At 39.2% G+C, this 23,659-nt stretch overlaps 3 protein-coding genes across 3 annotated transcripts in view; 1 reads left to right on the top strand and 2 right to left on the bottom strand.

The window, feature by feature from the left end:
* The first annotated feature begins 12,373 nt into the window (after nucleotides 1-12,373).
* On the top strand, nucleotides 12,374-14,280 carry LOC124629997. The gene is made up of 2 exons (XM_047163699.1): nucleotides 12,374-12,471; nucleotides 13,407-14,280. Exon 2 carries the CDS (start codon nucleotides 13,610-13,612, stop codon nucleotides 14,237-14,239), a length of 630 nt encoding a protein of 209 aa, XP_047019655.1. The 5' UTR covers nucleotides 12,374-12,471; nucleotides 13,407-13,609; the 3' UTR covers nucleotides 14,240-14,280.
* Nucleotides 14,281-15,048: 768 nt separating this feature from the next.
* LOC124630111 lies at nucleotides 15,049-17,034 on the bottom strand. Its single transcript, XM_047163842.1, has one exon. It carries the CDS (start codon nucleotides 17,032-17,034, stop codon nucleotides 15,049-15,051), a length of 1,986 nt encoding a protein of 661 aa, XP_047019798.1.
* Nucleotides 17,035-20,738: 3,704 nt separating this feature from the next.
* LOC124630064 (probable basic-leucine zipper transcription factor R) overlaps nucleotides 20,739-23,659 on the bottom strand; it is a 45,439-nt gene continuing 42,518 nt past the window's right edge. Inside the window, exons 2-4 of the mRNA XM_047163782.1 lie at nucleotides 22,814-22,939; nucleotides 22,414-22,584; nucleotides 20,739-22,304 (exon numbers count right to left, since the gene is read on the bottom strand). Of these exons, the coding sequence (XP_047019738.1) occupies nucleotides 21,093-22,304; nucleotides 22,414-22,584; nucleotides 22,814-22,939 (1,509 nt within the window). The 3' untranslated portion in view covers nucleotides 20,739-21,092. The remainder of the gene's footprint in view (nucleotides 22,305-22,413; nucleotides 22,585-22,813; nucleotides 22,940-23,659) is intronic.

Below are 23,659 nucleotides of genomic sequence, written 5' to 3'. Positions count from 1 at the left end.
TTTATGTGTATGGTTGTTTTTTGATATCCTGAATCTTTAGTAATTCCTAACATCTATAAAAACTGCAATCGTAACCAATGACAGAGCATTCCCAATAAAATTTCAATTAACTTACAGAGTGATCTAAAAAGTATGACCCACGTATGGCCGTAACCATGATGACGCACGTCGGAATAGGAAATTTTGTATCGCACACAGTTTAGTTATTTCGGCCGATTTCAGCCACGGCGGCTGCCGGCTGTTCTCATTTTAGGAGATCAGCCAGCTGCGCAGGACATATTATAGTGCACGAGCATTTGCGCAGACACGGGTGCACTCCCTATTCCTTCACTCTCATAGCCCGGTGGGACGGCAATCCGACACGACCGATAAGAGATTAGGCGCAGGAACCGACAATTACGTTCTCTCCGCTGCACGGGCGAATCAATCACCAACTTCCAGACTACGGGCTGCTTTGTGAAAATTTAAGAAAACCCACAAAGCGATTTCGGCCCGACCCGGGAATCGTAACCGAGACCTCGAGCATAGCAGTCGCGCTTGCGACCACTAGACCAACGAGGTAGTCAAACAGCTAGTTTACTAATAGTACAAAACTGAAGAGTCGTTTGAGCCCCCTGAACTACAGGTCCGTTTGGTCCACTTGTATAAAGCAGATTGGGGATTTCAGTTTCTTCAGCTCAGTTTTCCTTCAATGTTTCAATGTACATAATAACCAAAGAAAAGCTTCAAATTCATAAAAATCTAAAAAACTCAATAAGCACAAATCCGTAAGTACACAAACCTTACCTAATTCCTATCGAATAATTACACAACACATTACATTATTAAATATTTCTTTGTTGTCATTTTTTAGCGAACCACATCTGGCACGTGGGATAATCTCCCAGCATTATATACGCATGGGAGTTCGTGTGTATGTGTGGCACGTTTCTCAGAACATTGCGCAACTTAAACACTTGTTATGCATTACTTTAGAATGGTTTGTTTCGTGTTAAGTAGTTTTGATTATTTGTAGTGTGGGTTTAGTGTGTTTTTAATTGTTGTAGGTGTAAATGTTAACTTTATAGAAATTACAAGTTAATTTAACTTTTTATGCCATAAAAACCTTGGTCTATGATTTTGCAGCTAAGTAAGGGGCAATCATTATCGGTATTTTAGAACTTATGTTTTTAGTGACAGTTAGGACTTCAGTAGGTATTATTAGTACTTTTTGGGATAATTTGTGAGCATATTACATATATGATCACTCTCTGTAATATAATGGTACAATAAAGTCTACATTAAAATCCAAGTACACCGCAAACTTTTAGTCGGCCGGTAATTTGATCGGGCTTGTATATTATTACGGAGATAGATGATAGTGCAATGCACACATAGGTAACAACAAACAGATAGGAGAGCTATATTAGACTGACCGAATAAAAATTGGAAATTAAACTACCATTCACTCAAACACACACATTTTTCACTATCACACAACCATTTGGGCCAACAACCGGCCAACAGCTTAGTCTGCAGTGTAAGTAATGCTCTCACTCAAATGACAAGTTTAAACACCATATCAAACTGGTGCTTATGCTCACACAATGATCATGTAAACTCATTAACTAGCTCACTATAACTCACAGTGAAGATAGTGCAAGGGTTCACTCTTACTAGTGATAGTATCGTAGTTAAGTCATACCGAGGAAATGCGTTACTTAATGCCTGTGCGTGTCAATCGTTTGTAGGTGCGATTATTATCTGTTTTACATGGTGGTGGAGATTTATTGGGTGTAAAAATAATGGTTTTCGGAGTCTCTTAAATAATGTTGGTAATTTTTTAGATGAAGTGTTTGTTTATTACTTTCATTTCTGAAATAATTGATAGGAGTGATTAATTTCTTAGCAAATATACCTATATTTTGAGTTTGAGATTAACATAAGCTTTACCTTATCTATATAATAGCGGGGACATGTTTTGTCCCAAGTTACTATTTGCTTTCTTATATTTTTACAGGATGGCGAGTTTTCTCCTGCCATCTAAACTTCGTGTTGACCTTCGTACGATATGAAACACAACCACAGTTAGATACTCTTAATAAAACAAATAAAATAAAAATTGCTCTTGAAATTCAAAACACAATACAAAATGGTTCTTTTGACCCCTGTTTCAAGCAGACACCCAAACCATACACTCGAAGCCATGAGAAAGACCAAACAAAAAGCTTTAATTACTTGCATTAATCTGAGACAAACCGCCTACTGTTGTACTCAAGGCTGTTCCCAAAATATTGCTGTTAGTGTACAAACAATGGATCTAGACACACGGCAGTGTGTCCGCCAAGTTCGAGCAAAAAAAAGCGACACACCGGCCGTGGGTTATATTACACGAACCATTTCGGGCCAAATTCGACCCCCCTATAACTCAAAATCTATTTTATTTACGCATATCAAATTTCTAGTATCTGTTGAGACCCCCTCACTTATCTAAAATACAAAATTTCATTAATATACCTATTGTAGGTCTTGAGATATTGACGTCAGAAAATCGCAATTTTTACTATACACTGATTCACTGATTCACTTATTCACTTATTCACTTATTCACTGACTCACTCATCAAAAACCTAGACCACTTCCAATGGTCGTATTGACTTGAAATTTGGCATGGAGGTAGGTCTTTATGTCAAGGTAAAGGGAAAAATCTGAAAATGGCCAAGTGTGAGTCAGTTTCAAAATAATGAAGGTGATTTATACCCGGTGTAAATTTATACCCCTAAGGAACTAAAACGAACTAAATTTATCTACATTTATATAATATATCTTCGAATGGTCGTACCGATCTGAAATTCGTTACAAAGGTTTGTATTTAGTCAAAGTAAAGTAAAAATCTGAAAACGGCCAAGAGTGAGTCACTTTCGAAAATAACGAATGTGTAACTTTGATCTACTATAAGTATGGAGCGAAAATGAATAAATAATAAGTATTAACTTATTTAAGTTGGTACCTACATGTATACCCATATATAGATTATTGATAAATGCGCCCGACACAAGACAAACCTCTGTGTTTGTCTGTCGCGGGAATCAAACCCGCGACGACATACCTACGGCGTGTATAGGCGTCACAATAGGCCACCAATTATAATGCTGGTAGTTAGAATACTTACTTAGGTAACAACTAAGTAAAGACGTTGTTGTTTTAACTATTTGTAAGTAGGTACATTTTATATGTGTACGGAGATTATTTATTGTATACGTACAAATTACTTAAAAATTATAGTTCGGCCATTCAGAGAATGCGTTCCTGACACGTCGCGATTGAACTGACGACGTAACTTTGCAATGGCGTTGCAGTTACGATAAAAATATTTTTGCCGGTTGTTTACCGTTTTAACAATTGAGGAGCATTAAAACAACATTATTATATCAATAATCAATGAATGTAGTTACGTCGTCAGTTCAATCGCGACGTGTCAGGAACGCATTCTCTGAATGGCCGAACTATAATTGTAAAATAGGATTATAATATCAACATCAAGATCATATTCGTGCTGCTCGATCGAATTCTAATAAGTATAGTGATACGAGTCCTTCCCCGCCTGGGTGCCTACACTCGTCCGCGCGCGCACTCATGCCATCCGTCCGCCGCGCTGCCCCCGCTCCTGCGTCGTAAGCGCGGGAGGCGGGGAGTCGACGAGCCCAAGCGTTCGGCAGCCGCGCGTCATACGCGCGAGCGCCCAGATGCTGTCCGGTTGTGTCTCAAAAACGTACCTATAAGTTTGCGATTTGCGAACCTAATTGCTTGATTTGAGTATCTATTGATGTATGCCTACAATTATACTATTACAATAGCTTGGTCTCGTTAATTTATAAGTTGTTCCAAGCAGAATTACCGTATTTTTTCTCAATAAAAACATTGCTTTCTGTATTTTCATTCATACAATTCTTTCATCACAAGTTAATAAATAAGTAAACAGATTCCTACATACACACACCTTACATTCCAATCTAGTGAGGAAGTAAGTATTAAAATGAATCGTACAGTAGAGTTAAAGATTAGCGAATCAGTAATTTTACACCAAATTATTCCTATGCCTCCCGATGGAAGTTGTCTGTTCCATTCAATTGCCTTTTCACTATATAATTGTACTGACCTGCAACGAGCAAGTACCTTGCGTGAGGAAATCGTCGACTATGTCTGTCGAAATTGGGAAGATTTGGCCGCATATACTTGCAAACATAACGGTGAGCCCTACAATTCTGTAGAGGAATATCGTCATAGCATGCTCCGTCCGACAACTTATGGGGCTGTTTCGGAACTGAAAGCTGCAGGGGATTTATATCCCATAAGGATCGAAGTATACCGTAACGGTGATCTACTTGGGGTATTTGGTGTAGAGGGCCGTCCAATAAAACGCTTTCTCTTCACGGGGGATCTATCTTCAGGACATTACGATGTCTGTAAGCCAGTTATGATTATTTCAACCTCTCCTGAAGTCCAGGATGAGATTACAGATCATTCTGAGAACGCAAACACATCGCGAAGAGGACGTCCACGAAAGCAGAAACAAGGCCGGCCCAAAACATCGGAAAAATCTCGTGCCAAGCAACTGCGTGAATCTAGCCAGCGTTACAGGAAAACACATCCTGAGGTTAACCGTATTGCCGTAAAACGTTATACAGACAAGAATCCTGAGGTTCACCAGAGCGCCGTGAAACGTTATACGGAGAAGAATCCCCAGGTAAATCAGAGGGCCGTAAAACGTTATAGGGACAGGAATCCTGAGGTTCAACAGAGCGCCGTGAAACGTTATACGGAGAAGAATCCCCAGGTAAATCAGAGGGCCGTAAAACGTTATAGGGACAGGAATCCTGAGGTTCAACAGAGCGCCGTGAAACGTTATACGGAGAAGAATCCCCAGGTTAATCAGAGGGCCGTAAAACGTTATAGGGACAGGAATCCTGAGGTTCACCAGAGCGCCATGAAACGTTATACGGAGAAGAATCCCCAGGTTAATCAGAGGGCCGTAAAACGTTATAGGGACAGGAATCCTGAGGTTCACCAGAGCGCCGTGAAACGTTATACGGAGAAGAATCCCCAGGTTAATCAGAGGGCCGTAAAACGTTATAGGGACAGGAATCCTGAGGTTCACCAGAGCGCCGTGAAACGTTATACGGACAAAAATCCCCAGGTTAACCGACTTGCCGTAAAGAAGTACGCAAAGAAAAATCCTGAGGTTATTAAAAAGACTGCCAACATTTATCAGGCCAAAAAAAAGTTTGCATTCACAGGTGAAAATGATATTGTAAATAAATTAACAGATAAAATAAAAGACAGGTTGGAAGCAGAAAAAATTGTTAAGTGGGTTCTTCAGCGCCGTAAGAATATGTTAGACAATTACTTTAGAGTTTTCGAGCGAATTCAAACCAAAATTGTCATAAGCATTGAAAAGTTTAAAAATCTACCCCCCGATGCAAAAACAACTGATAAATTTACCGTTCTTGCTGGGGAATCTAAACATCAAAGCACTCAAGAACCATACTATTATGAGAGTTCATATAAATTATTGAATTCAGATAAAACCATTGTACTGAACGAAAAGGGTCAGGCAATGGTCTTCGATTTACATGAAAATAGTAAAGGAAAACATAAATCTTGGTCTTGTGATCCTAAATTGTGTTTGTTGGATGAAGCAGTTCTGAAGAACCTGGAAGAGATTTTTCTGTATTTAATTTCAAAGTCAGCCCAAGACCAATATAGTTTGATATCTACTGAAAACCGCGAATATGTTTCAAAAATTAAAATACTCAACAATATTAAAGCCCATTTCCCTAAATTAAGAACTTTAACAAGAGACCTCTACCAGCTAGCATTTTACTGTAAAAATATGAACACAATAGACTACAACCTAAATGCTGTCAATGAAGAGAAATTAAAAGAATTAGGAATTCCTTTCGATATTAATAATGCTGCTTGTGAAGTGAACTCCGACGAAATAGAGTTAAAAGAAGATTTAATCTTAGAAAAATATAAAAATGCTTACAGTAACCTTAAGAAAAGATCTGCCGATGTTCCAATACACCACTGTATATGCTGCCACAGGTTGCTTTGTTTACGGGAAATGTCGGCTATTAATAGATTAAGGAACCCAATTCAAACTGAGGTATGGCAAATATTGCAGGTGTTTAATAAAGCTCATCTCATACAGCCTAGTCCTTTCATTTGTCATTTGTGTTTGAGCAAAGTTAGAGCCAATGAATTACCATCGATATCTATACTAAACAATTTATATTACAGTGACATACCAGAGCAACTGCGTACTCTCAATAATTTTGAAAAAATGTTAATTCAACGGGCTAAGGCTTTTCAGGTCATTACAAACTTAATACCAGTGGCAAATAAAAATATACCTAACAGACAAATGATTAAAAAAGTTAAAGGAAGGACATTTCATTTGCCACTGCCTTTAGAAACTACCCTTAATAAATTACCTAATCCCGAAGATCCTTTAAATGTAAATCAAGAACTTTATATACTCGTTAGAAGTTGTCCTACAAAAAACAAAATCATGTGGCAAGACTTAGTCTGTATCAATAATATATATAAAGCTTTGGAGTATCTGAAACTCAATAACATTCACTTTGCAAATATTATACTACCGCAAAAACCTGAGCATTTGTTAGTAAATCTTAACCAAGACCTGAATCACGCCATAGAAGTAACTGAAAATTACAAGTCGTCAGAAAACCAAAGTGCAATCCTCACTCAAGTGACCGAGGAGAAAGAAAGTATTTACGAGGAATATACTATATATCCTCTAAATGAGAAGAAACAGAATAAAACAGCTACAGCTCTTTACCAAATGCTCAAGGTAAATGCAGCTCCACTTGATAGTCGCAACAAGGATATAGATACTTTATGCTTTCCAGACATATATAATGAAGGGAAATTCGGCCAGTTTTACGCACGTGAAAAGAAAATTACAAGTGCAGAATTCATAAAATCTCGTCTGACTTCGAAAGATCCAAGATTTAGACTTAATCAGCAATACCTATTCTACTTATTGAATGATGCAAATCTGAGACAGTTGAACGCGGGTATATATTATAAATTGAATGTTACCAATCGGAATCAAAAAATTACAGCTCAGGATTACTTAGAACAGTTGCAGAAAGACGAACTTGAAGGAGATTTAATGGCAATTTTCAGTCGATTACGGAATACAGAGCAATACTGGAAAAAGCCCAGAAGTGACGTCGTATGTATGACTCGTCATTATGGACCTGCCACGTGGTTCCTAACAATCAGCCCCTCCGAATGGATGTGGACGGACCTCGCGGATTACATTAAGGAAATAAATGGGCCGGATGTGAAAAAAAAGTCTACAAGCGAGTTGGTAGCTATGGATCCTGTGGCATCATCGAGATTCATCGATATTAAGTTTAAATCAATGTTAGATTTTCTCACATCACCCGAAGCGCCTTTGGGTGAAATAGTACACTATTTCTGGCGAAGAGAATACCAAGCAAGGGGCTTACAGCACTTTCATCTTATGCTGTGGTTAAAAAATGCACCAATACTTCAAGAATCATCGGTTGAGGAAGTAGCTAGTTTCATCAGTAAATATGTTACGTGTGCTCTGCCCAACAAAAATGTTTCACCCACACTGCATGAACGAGTTATCAATTACCAAACGCATAAGCATAATTCTTACTGCTTGCGAAAGAAAAAAACCAAATCGGGCTTCATAACTGTATGTAGATTTGGATTCCCACGTCCAGTGACTGAATCGTTAACGATAAAGAATGTGACCGAATCGATTGCTGCAAGAAAAATGTTAAATTTTAACAATAGACTATACAATATACCACGTACGGAGCAGTCGCGATACATCAATGATTACAATCCATCAATTCTCCTTGCCTGGAATGGTAATATGGATTTACAGTACGTCGGTGAAAAAACGGCAGTTTTGAATTATTATATTACAAAATATACCACAAAAGGAGAAAAATCCCACGCCATAGACACTTTCGATAATATAAATTCATCGAAATCTCTCGTCAGCAGGCTTTATAATGTCGGGCTTCGTGCTCTCAACAACAGAGAATGCGGCGCTCTGGAAGCGAGCGATACACTGTTAGGCATATCTTTACATGGAACAGACCCGCAAACCACCATAAGATGGCTGGATGTAAATATAAATCGCAACCGCCGAGTAAAGTCAAAAAAAGAAATTGAGCAGTTAGAATTAGATTCTACTGAATTATTTTTCGAGTCATGGGTAGACAATTACTATCCGCAACGCCCTAATGACTTAGAAAATATGAATTTGTATGACTTTGCTCGATGGTACGATATAAAAACCGCCGCACCTACTTTAGCAACTGTCGCGCAAACTTACAAACTATTATCATCAAACAAATACATAAAAAAACGGCAGCGGCCTTATTTGATAAATCATTATAATTACGATGTGAATAAGTACCCAGAAAAATACTATTTCTCTATCTTACTTATGTTTTATCCGTGGAGAGATCTGGCTGTACTCAAAGCAGGTAAAGCCACTTACACAGAAGCTTTTGACTTCTTAAAAGATCAAATTAAAGATGGTACAAATTATGGACAGTTGCAAACAGAATTCTTGGATAATATAGAGAAAGCATTTGAATTGATTGCAGAGAAAGTAGCAGAGATTAAAGAAAATCGTCAGGAAGAAGATCAGGAAGATAACGGCATTGAAAACCCGCTGGACTTTGTGCCTGTTGAAGCTCAGAACGCCATGGCAGATTTTCGTGATGCAAAAGAGCCAGTGTCAGAAAACGACCTCAAAAATATGATAAAAGGTCTCAACATAGACCAGAAACGAATATTTGACAAAATTTGTAGTAGGTTGAAGGATGATAAAACAGTATTACGTTTATTTGTTAGTGGTACAGGGGGCACAGGAAAAAGTTATCTTATTAATACAGTGAAAAGTTGGGTCAGACTAAATTTAGATAAACTAGTGGCCGTGGCAGCACCTACAGGCATTGCGGCTTTTAATGTAAACGGCCTAACTATACACAGGCTTCTACAACTACCAGTAGAACATGGGAATTGTCCGAAATACACTGCCCTGTCGGACCAAGTCCTAAAAGTTTTAAGGAGTGATTTAAAAGAGGTGATACTGTTAATCATAGACGAGGTATCTATGATATCAAATATTACACTTACATACATTCATCTTCGTTTATCAGAAATTTATAATACATTAGATGAAGAAGATGGCTGGTTTGGCAGACTGAATATCATATTATTTGGCGATCTTCTTCAGCTCCCTCCAGTCCGGCAACTTTCTCCATTTGAAGACATTAAAACTAGTGATGTCCAAAAACTGTTGGGCTCCCTAAGCGCACCTAATTTGTGGAAAACACTATTTTCGTATGACGAACTGACAATCAACATGAGACAGAAAAGCGACAAAAATTTCAGTGAAATATTGGAGCGTATAAGATTGGGTGTAGTGACGAATCAAGATATAACCGTTATGTCTAATCGATTGCTGAAGTTAGAATCTGCAAACCAAAACGAGCGGTTGACTGAAATAATAAAATTATTTTCGGAAATGCCTGAAAACACTGTTTGTTTGTTCGCGACTAAAAACATGTGCAATCAATTTAACGATGCAATGTTAAGAAGTATACAACAACCAGAAATAAAATTAAATGCCATAGATGAAATAGACTGCCCGCGTTACCTGAGCAAGCGAGCTAGGGAAGTCTTGAAGAAAAATGAAGATGATTCTTCATTAACAGCCGGGCTAGAACATATCATCACTATCAAGATAGGGGCGCGTATAATGCTACGTAGGAATATTGACGTCAGCAAAGGCCTCGTCAACGGATCGATTGGAGTAATTGAAAAAATACTTTGGGACGTCGAGAGCGACAATAAGGCAAGAAAAATTCGAATCAAATTCAACCATAATTTAACTTACGAACTAGAGCGTGTGAAGACTAAGTTCCAGATATTGAGTAATGCATATGTACACAGGGAACAATTCCCTATTTGTCTAGCATACGCAATCACTATCCACAAATCTCAAGGCCTTAGTCTTGACAGTGCCTTGCTTGATATAGGATCATCAATATTCAGCAAAGGACAAGCCTATGTAGCCCTGTCCCGAGTGAAAACTATTAATGGGTTACATCTTATAAACCTAGATCCTAGCCAAATTAAGGCTCAAGAAAGTTCTATTATAGAATATAACCGGCTACGTACATTATACCGCCCTGACTTGTCAAGCTTATCAGTAAACAGAAAACGTGTAAAAAAAATTCAAGATATTGAATGGGCAATGCGCTCTAGCGTATCGGCCGTACAAGACAGCATACAAAATCACAAAACAAAAAAGCAAACAGTGCCACGCAAACGTAGAAAAAAGAATTAGTACGAGTCTAATTATTTTTTCTAATAATAAAGTAATTTTTCTAGTATAAAGTACATAGTGGAATGAACATAATATTATATGATAACATGTCATGTCAGTCAGTTGGTAAATCTAGTCCATTTAGTTAATCTAGATCATTTCTTTGTAAGAAGCATAGTGTATATTCAAAAATCTGAAAGATAGTATAAATGAGACATTTCCTTAACTAACTCAATCATAAGAAAAAAATAAAATAAACAACCTTACAAAAATAAATGAAATCCCATCCAAAACAAAAATGTGAAAGGCTGCCAAGTTCGATAATATGGGAATGCTTCGCCTATAAAAGCAGTGAGATCTGAATAAGTACCAAGTTCCATACACATACCTCAGTAAAAAATAGTTACAGGAATGCACACTTGATTTTCCGCAGTTTGGAAAGTAGATTCTAAATAAATATCATATTAAATACCTAAAATTCTAATACTTACAGGAACGCAAACCTGTTTTTCCAGCAGCTTCCTGATAAAATTTTTATATATTTTCTATACTTTTAATGATGTTACTTGGCAAGTTTTAATAGAAAATTATATACTTGATTCATTGCGTTTAGTAGGCTTATAACAAGGTGTGTGAAAACTTGCCAAGTCATCATTAAAAGTATAGAAAATATATAAAAATTTTATCAGGAAGCTGCTGGAAAAACAGGTTTGCGTTCCTGTAAGTATTAGAATTTTAGGTATTTAATATGATATTTATTTAGAATCTACTTTCCAAACTGCGGAAAATCAAGTGTGCATTCCTGTAACTATTTTTTACTGAGGTATGTGTATGGAACTTGGTACTTATTCAGATCTCACTGCTTTTATAGGCGAAGCATTCCCATATTATCGAACTTGGCAGCCTTTCACATTTTTGTTTTGGATGGGATAGCCTTCACGCCGCCAAGTCTTGGCTAAGGGATAGGTAGGATTGTCGCAATGTGGTCTAGAGTATGTAGATGTGTTAATAAGTTTATGACAAAATCGAAGTATTTGTTGAAATAATATTAAGATTTTTTGAATTAGAGTTTTATCCAAATATTGTTTAAATAAATTTTTCAGTATCGAAAATTTCTCTATGAACTTAAGAAACTTGATCTGAATATTTGCAATTTCAACCACTAAACATACATAATGTGACATGTTGATTCAATACAATGGGACAATAATATGACGAAAATGTCAAGGGTTTTAGTAAATTCTCCACTATTGTTGGAGCTCAAGTATGTAGGCGTATCTAATATAGAGCATTTATCAGATGTGGCCAGAGGAAGTTGCGATATTGTAACTTATATATATGTAAGTATATGTATTGCAAATGTATGATTATCTTGGACGATTTTCTTAATACTGTCATGGTTTGGGGTCATATCCCGTCATTTTAATGGCGGCTGTAATTTATTTATACAAAGTTGATGTTTTAATTAGCTGAATCTTTCTTTGTGTCGGGAAGAGATCGCTCTTAGCGATAGGACCACCCATTATGTCACTTACTTTAATTAGTTCTAAGATCATAAGTTCAAAAATTAGTGTAGGTACTTATAAAGTATATCGGTCTATGCAAAAGTTGGAAAATTTTCAGTACTTAATTACATTACCGTTAAATACGCATCTTAGGGCTCATACGCACTATGCGGGTAGCCGCATTGCGGCTAGCCGTCCGGCTGACCGCAAGCACAATTATGTACGTAATATTCATTTCTATGCGCACTGCGATGCGGCTACCCGCAGACCGCTCCGGTCGCTCGGAGGGCTGCGGCCCGAGTGACGGCCAGCCGGACGGTTGCTATACGCACTGTGCGGTTCAGTCTGCGGCTGCCCGCCATTGAGTGAGTACGTGGTACGCACGTGGTACGTCTGGTAAAATGGAATTCGATACCGAAAAATTTATCATCGAAATCCAGAGTCGGCCAGCAATTTGGAACACCAAATAACCAGAGTATTCTGATAGAATATTAAAACAAAGAGCATGGGAAGAGTTAGTGCATATTTATCACGGTACGGAATTGACAAAGGAGGAAAAACAAAAACTAGGTAATTATCAAAATAGGTATTTTATTTAAATGTAATTATCCTGCCATTCTACTCTCCCTTCATGCATAAAATATTCTGCAAATGATTCTCGATATCCGAAAGCAGTTCTATTGTTTCTTCGCACGTTATCTCGAGTAATAGTTTCAGTTAGTGGATTACTTAATGAGTCTCTAAAAGAATATCCGTCTCTGTCTCTTACAAAGTTGTGTAAAATGCAAGCAGACTTAATAATATCACTAACTAAATCGATGTGAACATTAATTGGTCTGTGAAAAATGCGCCACTTATTCGCAAGTATGCCAAAAGTACATTCAATGTAACGTCTAGCCACACAAAGTCTATAATTGAATGTTCTTTTTGTAATATTTAAATTATTTCTCGGATAAGGGCGCATCATGCACGTACTTAAAGCAAATGCCTCGTCTCCTACAAAAACGAAGGGGAAACAAGTTGCATTGTTTCCTGAAATAGGTGCTGGTTCAGGAATGTTCAAGCGGTTCTCTTGAATTTTTTTATAAAAGTTTGAGTTTTGAAATATTGCTGAGTCACCGAATCTTCCATATGCTCCAACATCAATCATCACAAATTTGTAGTTGCTGTCACAAATTGCTAGCAATACCAAAGAAAAATATCCTTTATAATTGAAGCACATTGATCCACTATTGTTAGGTGCTATAATTCTAATATGTTTTCCGTCACAAGCACCTATACAGTTCGGAAAATGTGCTCTAGTAGAGAAACCATTTGCAATTTGAAGCCACATATCTTTGGTTGGTTGTGGTAGGCATATATTTTTTAAGCAAAACCATATAGCTGCACATACTTCTCGAACTATTTCGGCGATAGTACTAATTCCAATCTTAAACATATAATGCAATTCTGCGAATGAACAGCCTGACGCCAAATATCTGAAACAATGTTTTTTTTTTTTTTAGGTTTGAGTATTCAAAAAAAATGGAGAAATATTCGCGACTGTTTTGTGAAGGCCCATAAAGCGAAAGAGACTAAGAGCGGATCAGCGGCAAAAAAAAAGACTTCATATGTTTTCTACGATAGTTTGTTATTTTTAAAAGATACTGTAACTGTCAATAGCACAACGGGGAATGTAACTACAGAAAATGAAGATGGTAACACAGCTATGCAAAATGAAGAAACACTTCCATCAAATACTTCATGGGCACCAAAGAGAAACAAGAAAAATAATAGTGATGATCTTATCGGTAGAGAGTTAGTCGGGGCCTTAAATAGAAATTTAGAAAGAAAGAGTGTTGAAGATGACGCGGATCGCCTCTTTTTCTTGTCTCTAGTAAAGGAATTTAAAAAAATTCCAGAACATATGCAATTGCAAAGTAAATTAGATATTTTAAAGGTAATTAAAGATGCGCAGATTTTCAATTATTCGAACATTGATTATCCAAGGCCTAATTCTTACCGGGGTTATCAAATGTCACATTATTCTGGTAATAGTCCCTATTCTCACCGTACAAACTTCTCGGAGGTTGGACGAGGTAATACCCATCATGGATATCAAACGGCACAGTTTTCAGGAAGTAATGTTTACACGCAGCCTGTGCAGTCTTCGGAGTTTGGACGAGACACGTCTCAAGAAATTGTGAGGAATCCGACGAATGCACAATCGCCAATTTCCGAAAAATCTCAGGAGAGTGATTATAGGAATCCGACGAATGCTCAATCGCCAATTTCCGAAAATTCTCAGGAGAGTGATTATCTGGAACTTTTTAATTCCATCACTGACGATGATGCTTGAAATGTGTACCTACATTATTTTAATAAAAATTGAATTATAAATATTTATTTTACTTACCGTAGCACTATTATTAACTTTACATCCGGTTTAATACTATTGCGAAATTGTGTCAATAATTCTTCAAACGTTTTTATGCTCATTCTAGTAAATCCGAAAAACTTATCTTCATATTTTTTTACTTCTTCGAAAAATATTGCAAAATGGTTGCTCTCATCTCGTGTTTGCAAATAAGGATGCACCCAGTACTTCTTTTTTTGTTTTTTCTTCTTTACGTAACGTGTGTGTGTGTGTATTACGTGCAACTTTTTCCACGTCCATCTTTGAAATGGATCGACATGATCGCAAATCGCAACGGTTCTTCAACCGCACGTTGCGGTTGCGAATGCGGCTGCCCGTGATCCGGCTGGCCGCATTCGCAACCGCATCCTGCGGTCAGCCGCACGGCTAGCCGTAATGCGGCTACCCGCATAGTGCGTATGAACCCTTAGAGGATCTTTTATAAGGTACTTTATGAAAGTTGATTATGGGGTTTGGTATAATAATAAAGTGAAAGCAAAACAACATTAGAATCAGTATTTCCCACACAAATACATTTTTGCCATAAATAGTAAGAGATGTTTTTTTGCAATATAACTGTATTGTTGACTGCAATTAAATGAGTCATAATGTATTTCAGAGGTTAAAGACTTGTAAATCAAACAGCAAAATTAAGTTTTAAATCGTTTCATTACCACAAAATTTACATAAAAATCGTACTATTTACATTACATGAGTATTTCTATGGAAAAATGTTATAATAAATATTTACCTCAGTGTCTCTGGCGCTTGTCATCCATGGCGCCCTCTTCACCCAGGATCTGGACATTCCTCACTTGTTTCCTGGGCGGAGCAGCCGTCGTCAGCTCGGTAGGGGGCGCCACCGTGGGCATGAAGTCAGGACTGATGGCCAGAATCAGCATCTTCAACAACAAAGCCTCTCTTATTTCAGGTGGGAGGAACTCCGGCATCTCTTCGATATGGTTAGAGGAGGAGCCTGCTGTATCGTACGGCCGAGGGTATAGCCTCCTGCGGGGGACATACCGCTGGCTCTCATACTGATTCTCGTAACCCTGGTTCTGATACTCCTGCCTGTACTGATCGTATCGGTAATCGTAGCGATCATCGTCCTGGTAGCGCTGGTATCGGTAATCGGTCTCCGGACGGTACAGAGACGGCCCAGGCATCATCTGGTCCATCAACACTTGCAACTTATTCTGCCGTAGTATCAGAATGTGAAGCAAGCGACGCAAATCTCTGGTACTCACGGGGGCGGCGATGGAGGTCATTTCGTCCACAGGGTCGTACCGCGGCTGGAAGAGGGCAGGGCGCTGGTACGGATTCACAAAGCGTCCTTGATAACCTTGGAGAGGCACACCTCGGTCGTCCACGGGAATCGGTATGATTCTCGTCACTGGTCTCACATCGTAAGGCTGGGATGTCACTTCGGCAGTCGGTTGAGGTCTCGGCTGGTGTTGTTGGTGCTGCGGCGCCTCCTTCACATACTGAGGCTCCAATACTTTGTTCTGAAATTCGTATTGGATAAAGGGTCGCGTATTCCCAATAGGCACAGGCGCTCCGGGGTTGTCTCTCAAATATTCTCGCGTTCGGAAATGCACAGCTGCTGGTGGGCGTCGGTAGATAGGTTGCTGGTACACTTGGTCATCAGGATCACGTTGAGGCTGAATGTGAACTACTGGCACTGCGTTTGTAGTTAGAACATGATCTTGATCAAAAACTCGGCCTGTACTAGCTTCAATAGTAGTTTCTTGCTCTTGGATAGGCACGTCTTGATATTGCTGCTGTATTTTCTGTCTAGCAGCCACTAATGAATGTATAGGCACTAATCTAGGTCGAGGAGTTGTAGTTGTGAACAAGGGCCGAACTGTTCCCATAGATAAGTGGCTTCCATAAACGTCTGTTGAATCATCCCCCACTGATTGCTGTAAGCTGACCATGCGAGGGTTGGAGCTGGTTCCACTTAACTCGCGACGGATAGTGTTAGCTTTGTTTGCATCACTCTCTTGATCTTTCTCAGTAACACGCTCATACACAGGCTTCACTGTCGCGGGAATTTTCGTAGTCGTTTGTCTTGTAATCAAGTCATCTCTCACAGTCGCCGACATCGGTTTTAAAATCTGTGTCCGGGTTTTCACATCGTCGACTTTCGGTTTGTACAAACTCAAGATGTTTGTTGTCGTTTCTTCAAGCTTCTGAGTTTCTGTTGTGGTTTCAGCAAGTGGGGCCCGAGAGGAACTGGCGTGAACTCGTCTCCGCGGTATGGGTTGTATCACTGTCCCTCGCGTGGTATATGATCCTCTCGTTGGATACACAACCGTAGGTAATGGTCGTCTAGTAGTTGATGACACTGTTTTATTCACCCGCACAATCATAGACGGCGTACTTGGAGTCGTACTGGTGGTAACTGGAACCGGCGTACTATCACTGGAAGAAGTATATGTCACACGTTTGATCTCGCCATCCTGGTCGATGTAACCAAAAGTTCCTTTAACGTTTCCAAGCACATCCTTGTTTTCTATCTTAAAAGTGCCGTCGTCAGCCTCGTAGCCTATAGTGTACGAACCATCTTCATTCAAGCGTCGTATTTGTTTCACAATTTGGACCTTTTTAGGGTCAGCTGTTTCACTAGCTTTGAGGATCTCTTTGGTGGTGTTGGTTGGTGAGTCTGTCGTGGCATCTTTGGTGGAGTTGGTCGCAGCTGCAGTGGTGATGCACGCGATGATGATGAGGACGATCATCTCGTCAGGCGGACTGTCGGCATGTCGACGGTACGGCGGCGCCGCGCCCGCGACTCCCCTATATAAAAATATCGCCCCACTCGCACCGCCACCGTGCGAATATTGCGCAAGCGTCACTATTGTTGTCATTTCATTATCTGAAACGGAAAATCTTTTTCTCTGCAGCTACACTTGTGCCGTAAGCTCCCAATTGTTTAATTGTCCAAATAGTTTAGTATATTACATGCATGTGGACAGATTCGCTTTTTAGGGAGATATAGATTTCGGTGGTGGCGTTATTTTAATTGTTCGATTGTTTCTGTGTATGGTATGGTTGGATGAAGGCGGTCTGTTTGTCTGGCAGCTCCCACGGTAGTCAAAGTCAAATTCGTAATAACCACCTGCGGTTTTTAGGTCATGCCAATGTTAATTACTGCCATAGTTGCTGGAGCGTGTGTATTTACATTGAAGAGCTTCTTATTTCAATTTTGCATGTTATCTTCATCTGAGAAAAACGTAAAACCTACTTCTAGTAAAAAAAGCAAATTTAAAACAGTACTTACCTACCTTTCATCTCAAATCCAGTTGGCATATAGCTAGTCGGGACTTTATTTTCATTGTTAATTCTATGTTCTACTTAAAAAAATATGGTTTATAAATTCCTTCACCATTGAACCGATTAATTACATTCACCTTGTTTGAAACATACAGGTGGTCTACAATTAGCATTCTCACGGGGTGTACTGTTGTATGTTCATTTGTATTGCTTTGTTATCATGAGTACCTTCAACTTTAAGGAGTACAGTGGTTGTTGGTTTTACAGCCATCTACTAGTTAGGTTCAAGTCCTGCAAATGTGAATGATAATACGTTTTACGAACTCGAGTTTTGTAATACCATAACATCTAAGCCACTGCTACAATTTGTTTCAAAATGAATTCAGTAATTTAAACAATGTTGCTGTCTTATAAAAAGTTTATATCACCATCAGCCCCTCTTGCTAAATCTGTTAATTTTCAAAATCTTCTCAGCAATATCTTTGTAATATTTTGAATTACGAAGTATTTTTGCGAGATCGCATTTGAAAACGATAGCCAATCAAGTAAGTAAAATTCGTGAAAGTGTACCAAACATACGTTATTATATAAAAAATACGTACTTAAAATCAAATAAAAATTAAAAGGCACACAAACAGATCATTATAAAAACATCAACAGTTAATTAGGCACATAATAAATCTTAGTACTTACATGAACAATGACAATTGTGACTTACATACGATTGTATTCCAACTTATTCCCACGAAGTCATTGCAAATGTATGGGATTGCAGTGAAGGGTCCAAAATATGGATTTGTTAATTTTGTCTCGAGTTTGGTGAAAACCGCAAGGACATCAGAATTATTCAGAATAAGCGTGGAATAAGTACATAATGACGGAGTATTAAATAGACCACAAGCATGGAAGATGGAACTACATACATAATGATGAATCAAAAAGCCTAATGAACTTCAAATGACTCCTGCTATCGTAGATGGAACAAAAAGAACTAACAATCCATACTTTTTTCTTCAACAGACTTCACTGCATAGGGCCGCAGTAACTTTTTTAGTTGAATATCACAACCAGGAAGAAAAGTTGTGAACTGTTTAATATTGTAGGAATGAAAAGGCTGAAAAGGATCAGGATTTTCAGAATCAGAATTTTCAGCCTTTCAGTTTTTGATGGAATCATTATCATCCTCCAGCCCCCAGGTGCAGTATATGTAGAGGTGGGACCCATACGGGTTTTGGGGATAATTTAGGGGTGATACTCAAAACCAACAACAAAAGCCAACCGAATCTTCTACCTGGAGCAATCTATAAAAAACATTATTAAATAGATTCCACCTAGTTTGTGCGGTGAGAACTCCTAAACCAACAGTCTCGCTTCGTAGGGTAGCATGACCAATAGCTAGAGAAAACGTTCTGCTAGTAAATAATAGTTGCTACTAGTTGACGCTAGAGGTCGCTGTTATCATAATGATTAATTTGATAAAAGTAACGCTATATAGTATGTAGCTTAGCATGGGCTCACGTTTGATGTCAGATTTAGATAGATTTTTCTGCATCCTCTTGTTGCTCTATTTTGTTGTCAATAGTGTTGTTAAAAGAATTATTAGTAATAATTCTTTTTAGACATCGGATTATATGCATTTGCATGTTTGCATATGCAAATGCATATTATGCTATTATTTTAGCGTTATTGCATATTTTGGTACTTTTTCATTGGTAGTGCATATTTCAGTATTTATACGTGATAGACGTGTTGTACTACGCCAAAGAGTATAATAATAATTAGTACGCTCTCCTCAGTGCGCTTTCGCCAAAGAGTATATCTCGGCAGAAATGGCGCCATATTTCAAGTTCTGTCCGGTAACGTCAGTTGACGTCGAAAGGTCATTTTCAGCCTATAAATTAATTTTAAGTGACAAACGTCACAAATTTGCGGCAGAAAACCTTGAAAAATATGTAATTGTATATTGTCACAAGAATTACAACTAATAGTACCTCTATGTATATTTAAATATATGTTCTGAAAATAAAAGTTAATTCTAATAGTGGTTTTTTAATTGTGCATATTTTGTGCATATTTCGCTCTTTTTTAGTGCATATTTGCATGCATATTTTGGCATTTTGATAGTGCATATAATCCGATGTCTAATTATTACATACTTATTGTTTTCTACATCTACTTCAGTTGTTTTCTTTTACATTTTAGTCGCACCTATTTTAAAATTTTTGTTTTAGTATAAACCAACGAGTATACTTACAATGTTTCCATTTGCTTAGTTCAAGTCTATCCCAAGTACTTTTTGTTAGATTTTGTGATGACAAAAAATGTATCTCCAGTATTCGTAGACGTACCTATATATTGACATGTTCGGGTCTTTAGCTCTATAAAACTAACACGATATAATAAACATGGAAAACTCATTCTAAGAAATATGAAAGCGGTAACTCATTTGACTATTATCGGATTTCTCCAATAAAAATGCGGAAGGCCTGCGCGGGCGCAGCCGACTAGTAAATTATGAGCTGGTTAATTATTGACTTGTTAGTCTTCTGGGGACGTGGGCATGTGGGCTGTTTGGTTATGTAAGGTACACTTGCGTCGGTAATTAGTGGAGCACCCTATTTTTGTAGAAGTGTAACGAGGCTGGTTTGAAGTTAGATGACTAGCGTTATTTATTGAGAAGAATAGGATAGTATAGGATGCACTATGTAATAAGAAAAACGTTTTTTCTCTGTCTGTTATTTTCAATTGTTTATCCAGTCTGAGAGGAAAAAATACATGTTCGAAAAAGGCAAAAACGATATTAAAAAATGATTTTTTAGTTCAATCCATCATTTTGGAATCACTTAATTAAATAACTTCAGTGATTTAGTTTTATTATTCTTGATATTGCTCTTATTTTATAACGTAAATATTCAAAGTCATCGCGTTAAATGTTTTCGATGCATCTCATTTTTAGAGGTCATGACTAAATAGCCTTAAACACAAAGAGTTGGCTGGAGTTCTCTGTTATGCAGTTATTATGAGAATAGCAAGCTGCCGGCTAATGCGTTTCGTAGTTTTTTACTTATTTACGAATCCTTCACCTTCAAGCCTCGCTCCAGTGAGCGGCGGTGTGTTGTAACAACTAAATAACAGTACCACAGCATGCAATAAATAAATACTACAAATGTTATAAAAAATATAATTTATTATTTAAACAAAAATGTTACAAATGATCATTTGTAAGTTTTTACAATAACGCGCGTCGGGGACTGTCACGCACGAAAGTCACACACGTTACAATATTATTTACTTTAAACTTATAACACTATCTACTAATTACATTAAGGTACTGATTAGACACAGCGTATTATGTACACGGAGACCACCACTGTCCGTCCATAAACACTAGATATAAACATACACACTTTCGCACTCGATTATACTATTCGACCAATCGGAGACTTGTACATTGCTTATGGCCTTTCCTGGAGGGTTGCTGACTGGTCGATAGCGATTAACTAGCTCAGCTACAGATGTGGCACTAGAACTGGATGCCGTGCCCTCTGAGGAAGGCGTCGATCTGTCCGGAGGACGCGGACTCTCCGCGCGGCGCCACGTAGTAGAACTGCGCGGGGCCCTCCTGCGCCTGCGACGAAACCTGCAGCCTCTGCGCCTGCGCCCGAGCCGCTGCACGATCTCTCTGAAGCTGACTCTGCTGCAGCTGTTGCTGCTGAGCGAACAATTGCTGCGAGTTCTGGAACTGGTTCTCAGCCTGCTGCCTCTGGTACACTTGCTGAGTGTTCTGCAGCTGGTGTCTGTATAGGGGGCCAGAGGAGGCAGTAGGCACTGATGGCAGCTGAGGAGAGGGCACGAACGGCCTGGGCTGCTGCTGTTGAGTAGCAACGTAGGGCTGCAGTCTCTGGTTCAAGTTCAGCTCTCCCTTAGTCTGAGGCAGGGTCTGGTACAGTTGAGTGTTGTACGAGCCACTCGAAGGATCGTAGACCAGCTCGGTGGAGTACAGAGGGTTGCCACTGGGAGCGGGCGCGGCGATGGAAGTGGCCTTTGTAGGGTTAGCTCCAGCAGATGTAGTGGACTGCAGTTGTTGGTTCTCACGGTGGAATTTAGCGAACTCAGCAGCAAAGTCAATCTGGCCTGGCCTGGCGGGGGCAGCGGTGGTTATGACAGCCGGAGCGGGAGATGGCGAGTAGTTAGGCTGAGGGCTGTACTGAATCTGGGGCTTAGCAGTCACTTGGACGAGCTGCGGCCTGAATGTAGTCGCTGGAGGCAGAGTCCTAGGAGAAGTGACTTGCAGAGGTCGGGGCGTGATAGCAATGGGCTGAGCCTGGTAGGCGGGCCTCCTGGCCGGCTGTGGACGCTGGACTACCCTCTGTCTAATATGCTGTAGCTGCTCCTCTTCGGCTTCGTCTTCATCAGCATCGCTGAAGTCGTTCTGGAAGAAGGTCGTAGGTGGTCGTGGGGTCGTGGGCCGAGGAGCCGCCACTGGTCGTCTGGGGTAGTTAGGTTCGGGGTCATCGCGTTCTGCGGAATCAGGGGCGGGGGCTTCGGGTTCCTCCTCATCAGGTTTGTTGGGGTCACAAGGGTTTCCGGAGACGTAGGTGAACTCTCTCTTGTTGCCGTCGGGGTCTACGTAGCCGTACTTGCCGCGGACCACGCAGTCGGTGCCTCTCGTTTCTTCCTTGAAGGAGCCGTCAGCAGCCTCGTAGCCGAAAGTGAAACTACCATCATCATTGACCTGGAAAATGGGAAATATCGTTAAGTTATGGATCTGTTATATTATTTCCTTCAAATATTTCCTAACACTTTAGTTTATATAGATGACATTTAGAGGTTTTTTCTCATACCTTATTGTAGTTCCTGATGGTCTGCACGGGCGGCTGCTTGGGCCCCTCCTGAAGCTGCGGCTGCTTGAGCCTGGCGGGCTGGCGCTGCAGGGCTCGTGGCTCGTACTCGTCGTCCAGTCGGTCGGATGCGCGGTATAGACCATCGTATGAATCCGCTGCTACTAGCACCACCTGGAAGTAGAGATTTTGGCGTCAGTTTTGGAAAAGCAATCTTGCGGATTTTTTGTTGACTTCGTAATCATCAGGAATTACACCTTATGCATCTACCGACATGCGTGTAACGTACGTGTAATTATTATTTTCTGAAGTGTTTGATCTTTGTCCAGCACTAAACCAGTATAAAATAGGTTGATCATTATAGACTACTCCAGAGTAAAGTCTTGAGAGAGATGTTTCTTACCTGATCTCCAGCGGCGCGTTCCTGAGCTTGGGGTTCATAATCGTAGTCGTCTTGTATCTGCTGCTGCAGCCTCGGCCGTGGACGAGCTCCCGCCGCCAGGGTCACGCTCAGAAGTACGCATAGCATCTGGAAGTAAAATGCAACTGTTAGGGTTGTGATTCATCAAAAAAGAGACTATGGCCCTTGAGTTTGTTTCGGCGTTTCTTCTCAGGGATCAGTCAGTTAGGAAATGCCGACCTCAGAGTTCTTAAAATGATGTGTAAAAGTGATGTAATGTCCAACTTGCAAAATAAACGATTTCATTTCATATGGAAATAGGCTTAATGTACGTATTTCTATCTGTATGTAATTACAAAAAAACATTTAGGGATGGAAAGTGGCTAAGAACAAGGAGACAGACGTAGGATACTTTTTATCCCCATTGGGATACGGAAGTAAATAGTTGACTAAGACTTGGATGATTTTAGTGTCAATGTGCAACATAGTGTTGAGGGGGTTGTCATCTCTTGGAGTTTGTTCAAATGCTGATAATTACGGTCTATACTATTATGGACATTGAATTTGGTAATGGAAGACATTGTGAGCTAGCGTTGACGCAAACTAAATGAATACAACTTCTAGTTTTATTAGACCTCGTTTAATTTGTGATAATAAATGAACATCATTTTAAAATCTGCATTATATTTAAAAATATTGCATAAGTTTAAATAAATTGAAAACAAAATAACACTTAGACGCATCTATTAAACAAAGTAGCTTCCTACATTTCGAAATAGATCAACGAAATTAAATCCAAGGCTTCGCGTACAATCCATCTTCTAAGTTTCGTCAGCCACTACATACAGA

This window comes from Helicoverpa zea, chromosome 4, assembly GCF_022581195.2.
Source record: "Helicoverpa zea isolate HzStark_Cry1AcR chromosome 4, ilHelZeax1.1, whole genome shotgun sequence".
NCBI classification, from domain to species: Eukaryota; Metazoa; Arthropoda; class Insecta; order Lepidoptera; family Noctuidae; genus Helicoverpa; species Helicoverpa zea.
Note: the sequence above shows the minus strand (reverse complement) of the source record. Positions and strands in the feature narration are given on the sequence as shown.

Bases quoted from the DNA above. Each gene is read 5' to 3' on its own strand.
- LOC124629997 (XM_047163699.1), top strand. From the start codon at position 13,610: ATGCAAAATGAAGAAACACTTCCATCAAATACTTCATGGGCACCAAAG.
- LOC124630111 (XM_047163842.1), bottom strand. From the start codon at position 17,034: ATGATCGTCCTCATCATCATCGCGTGCATCACCACTGCAGCTGCGACC.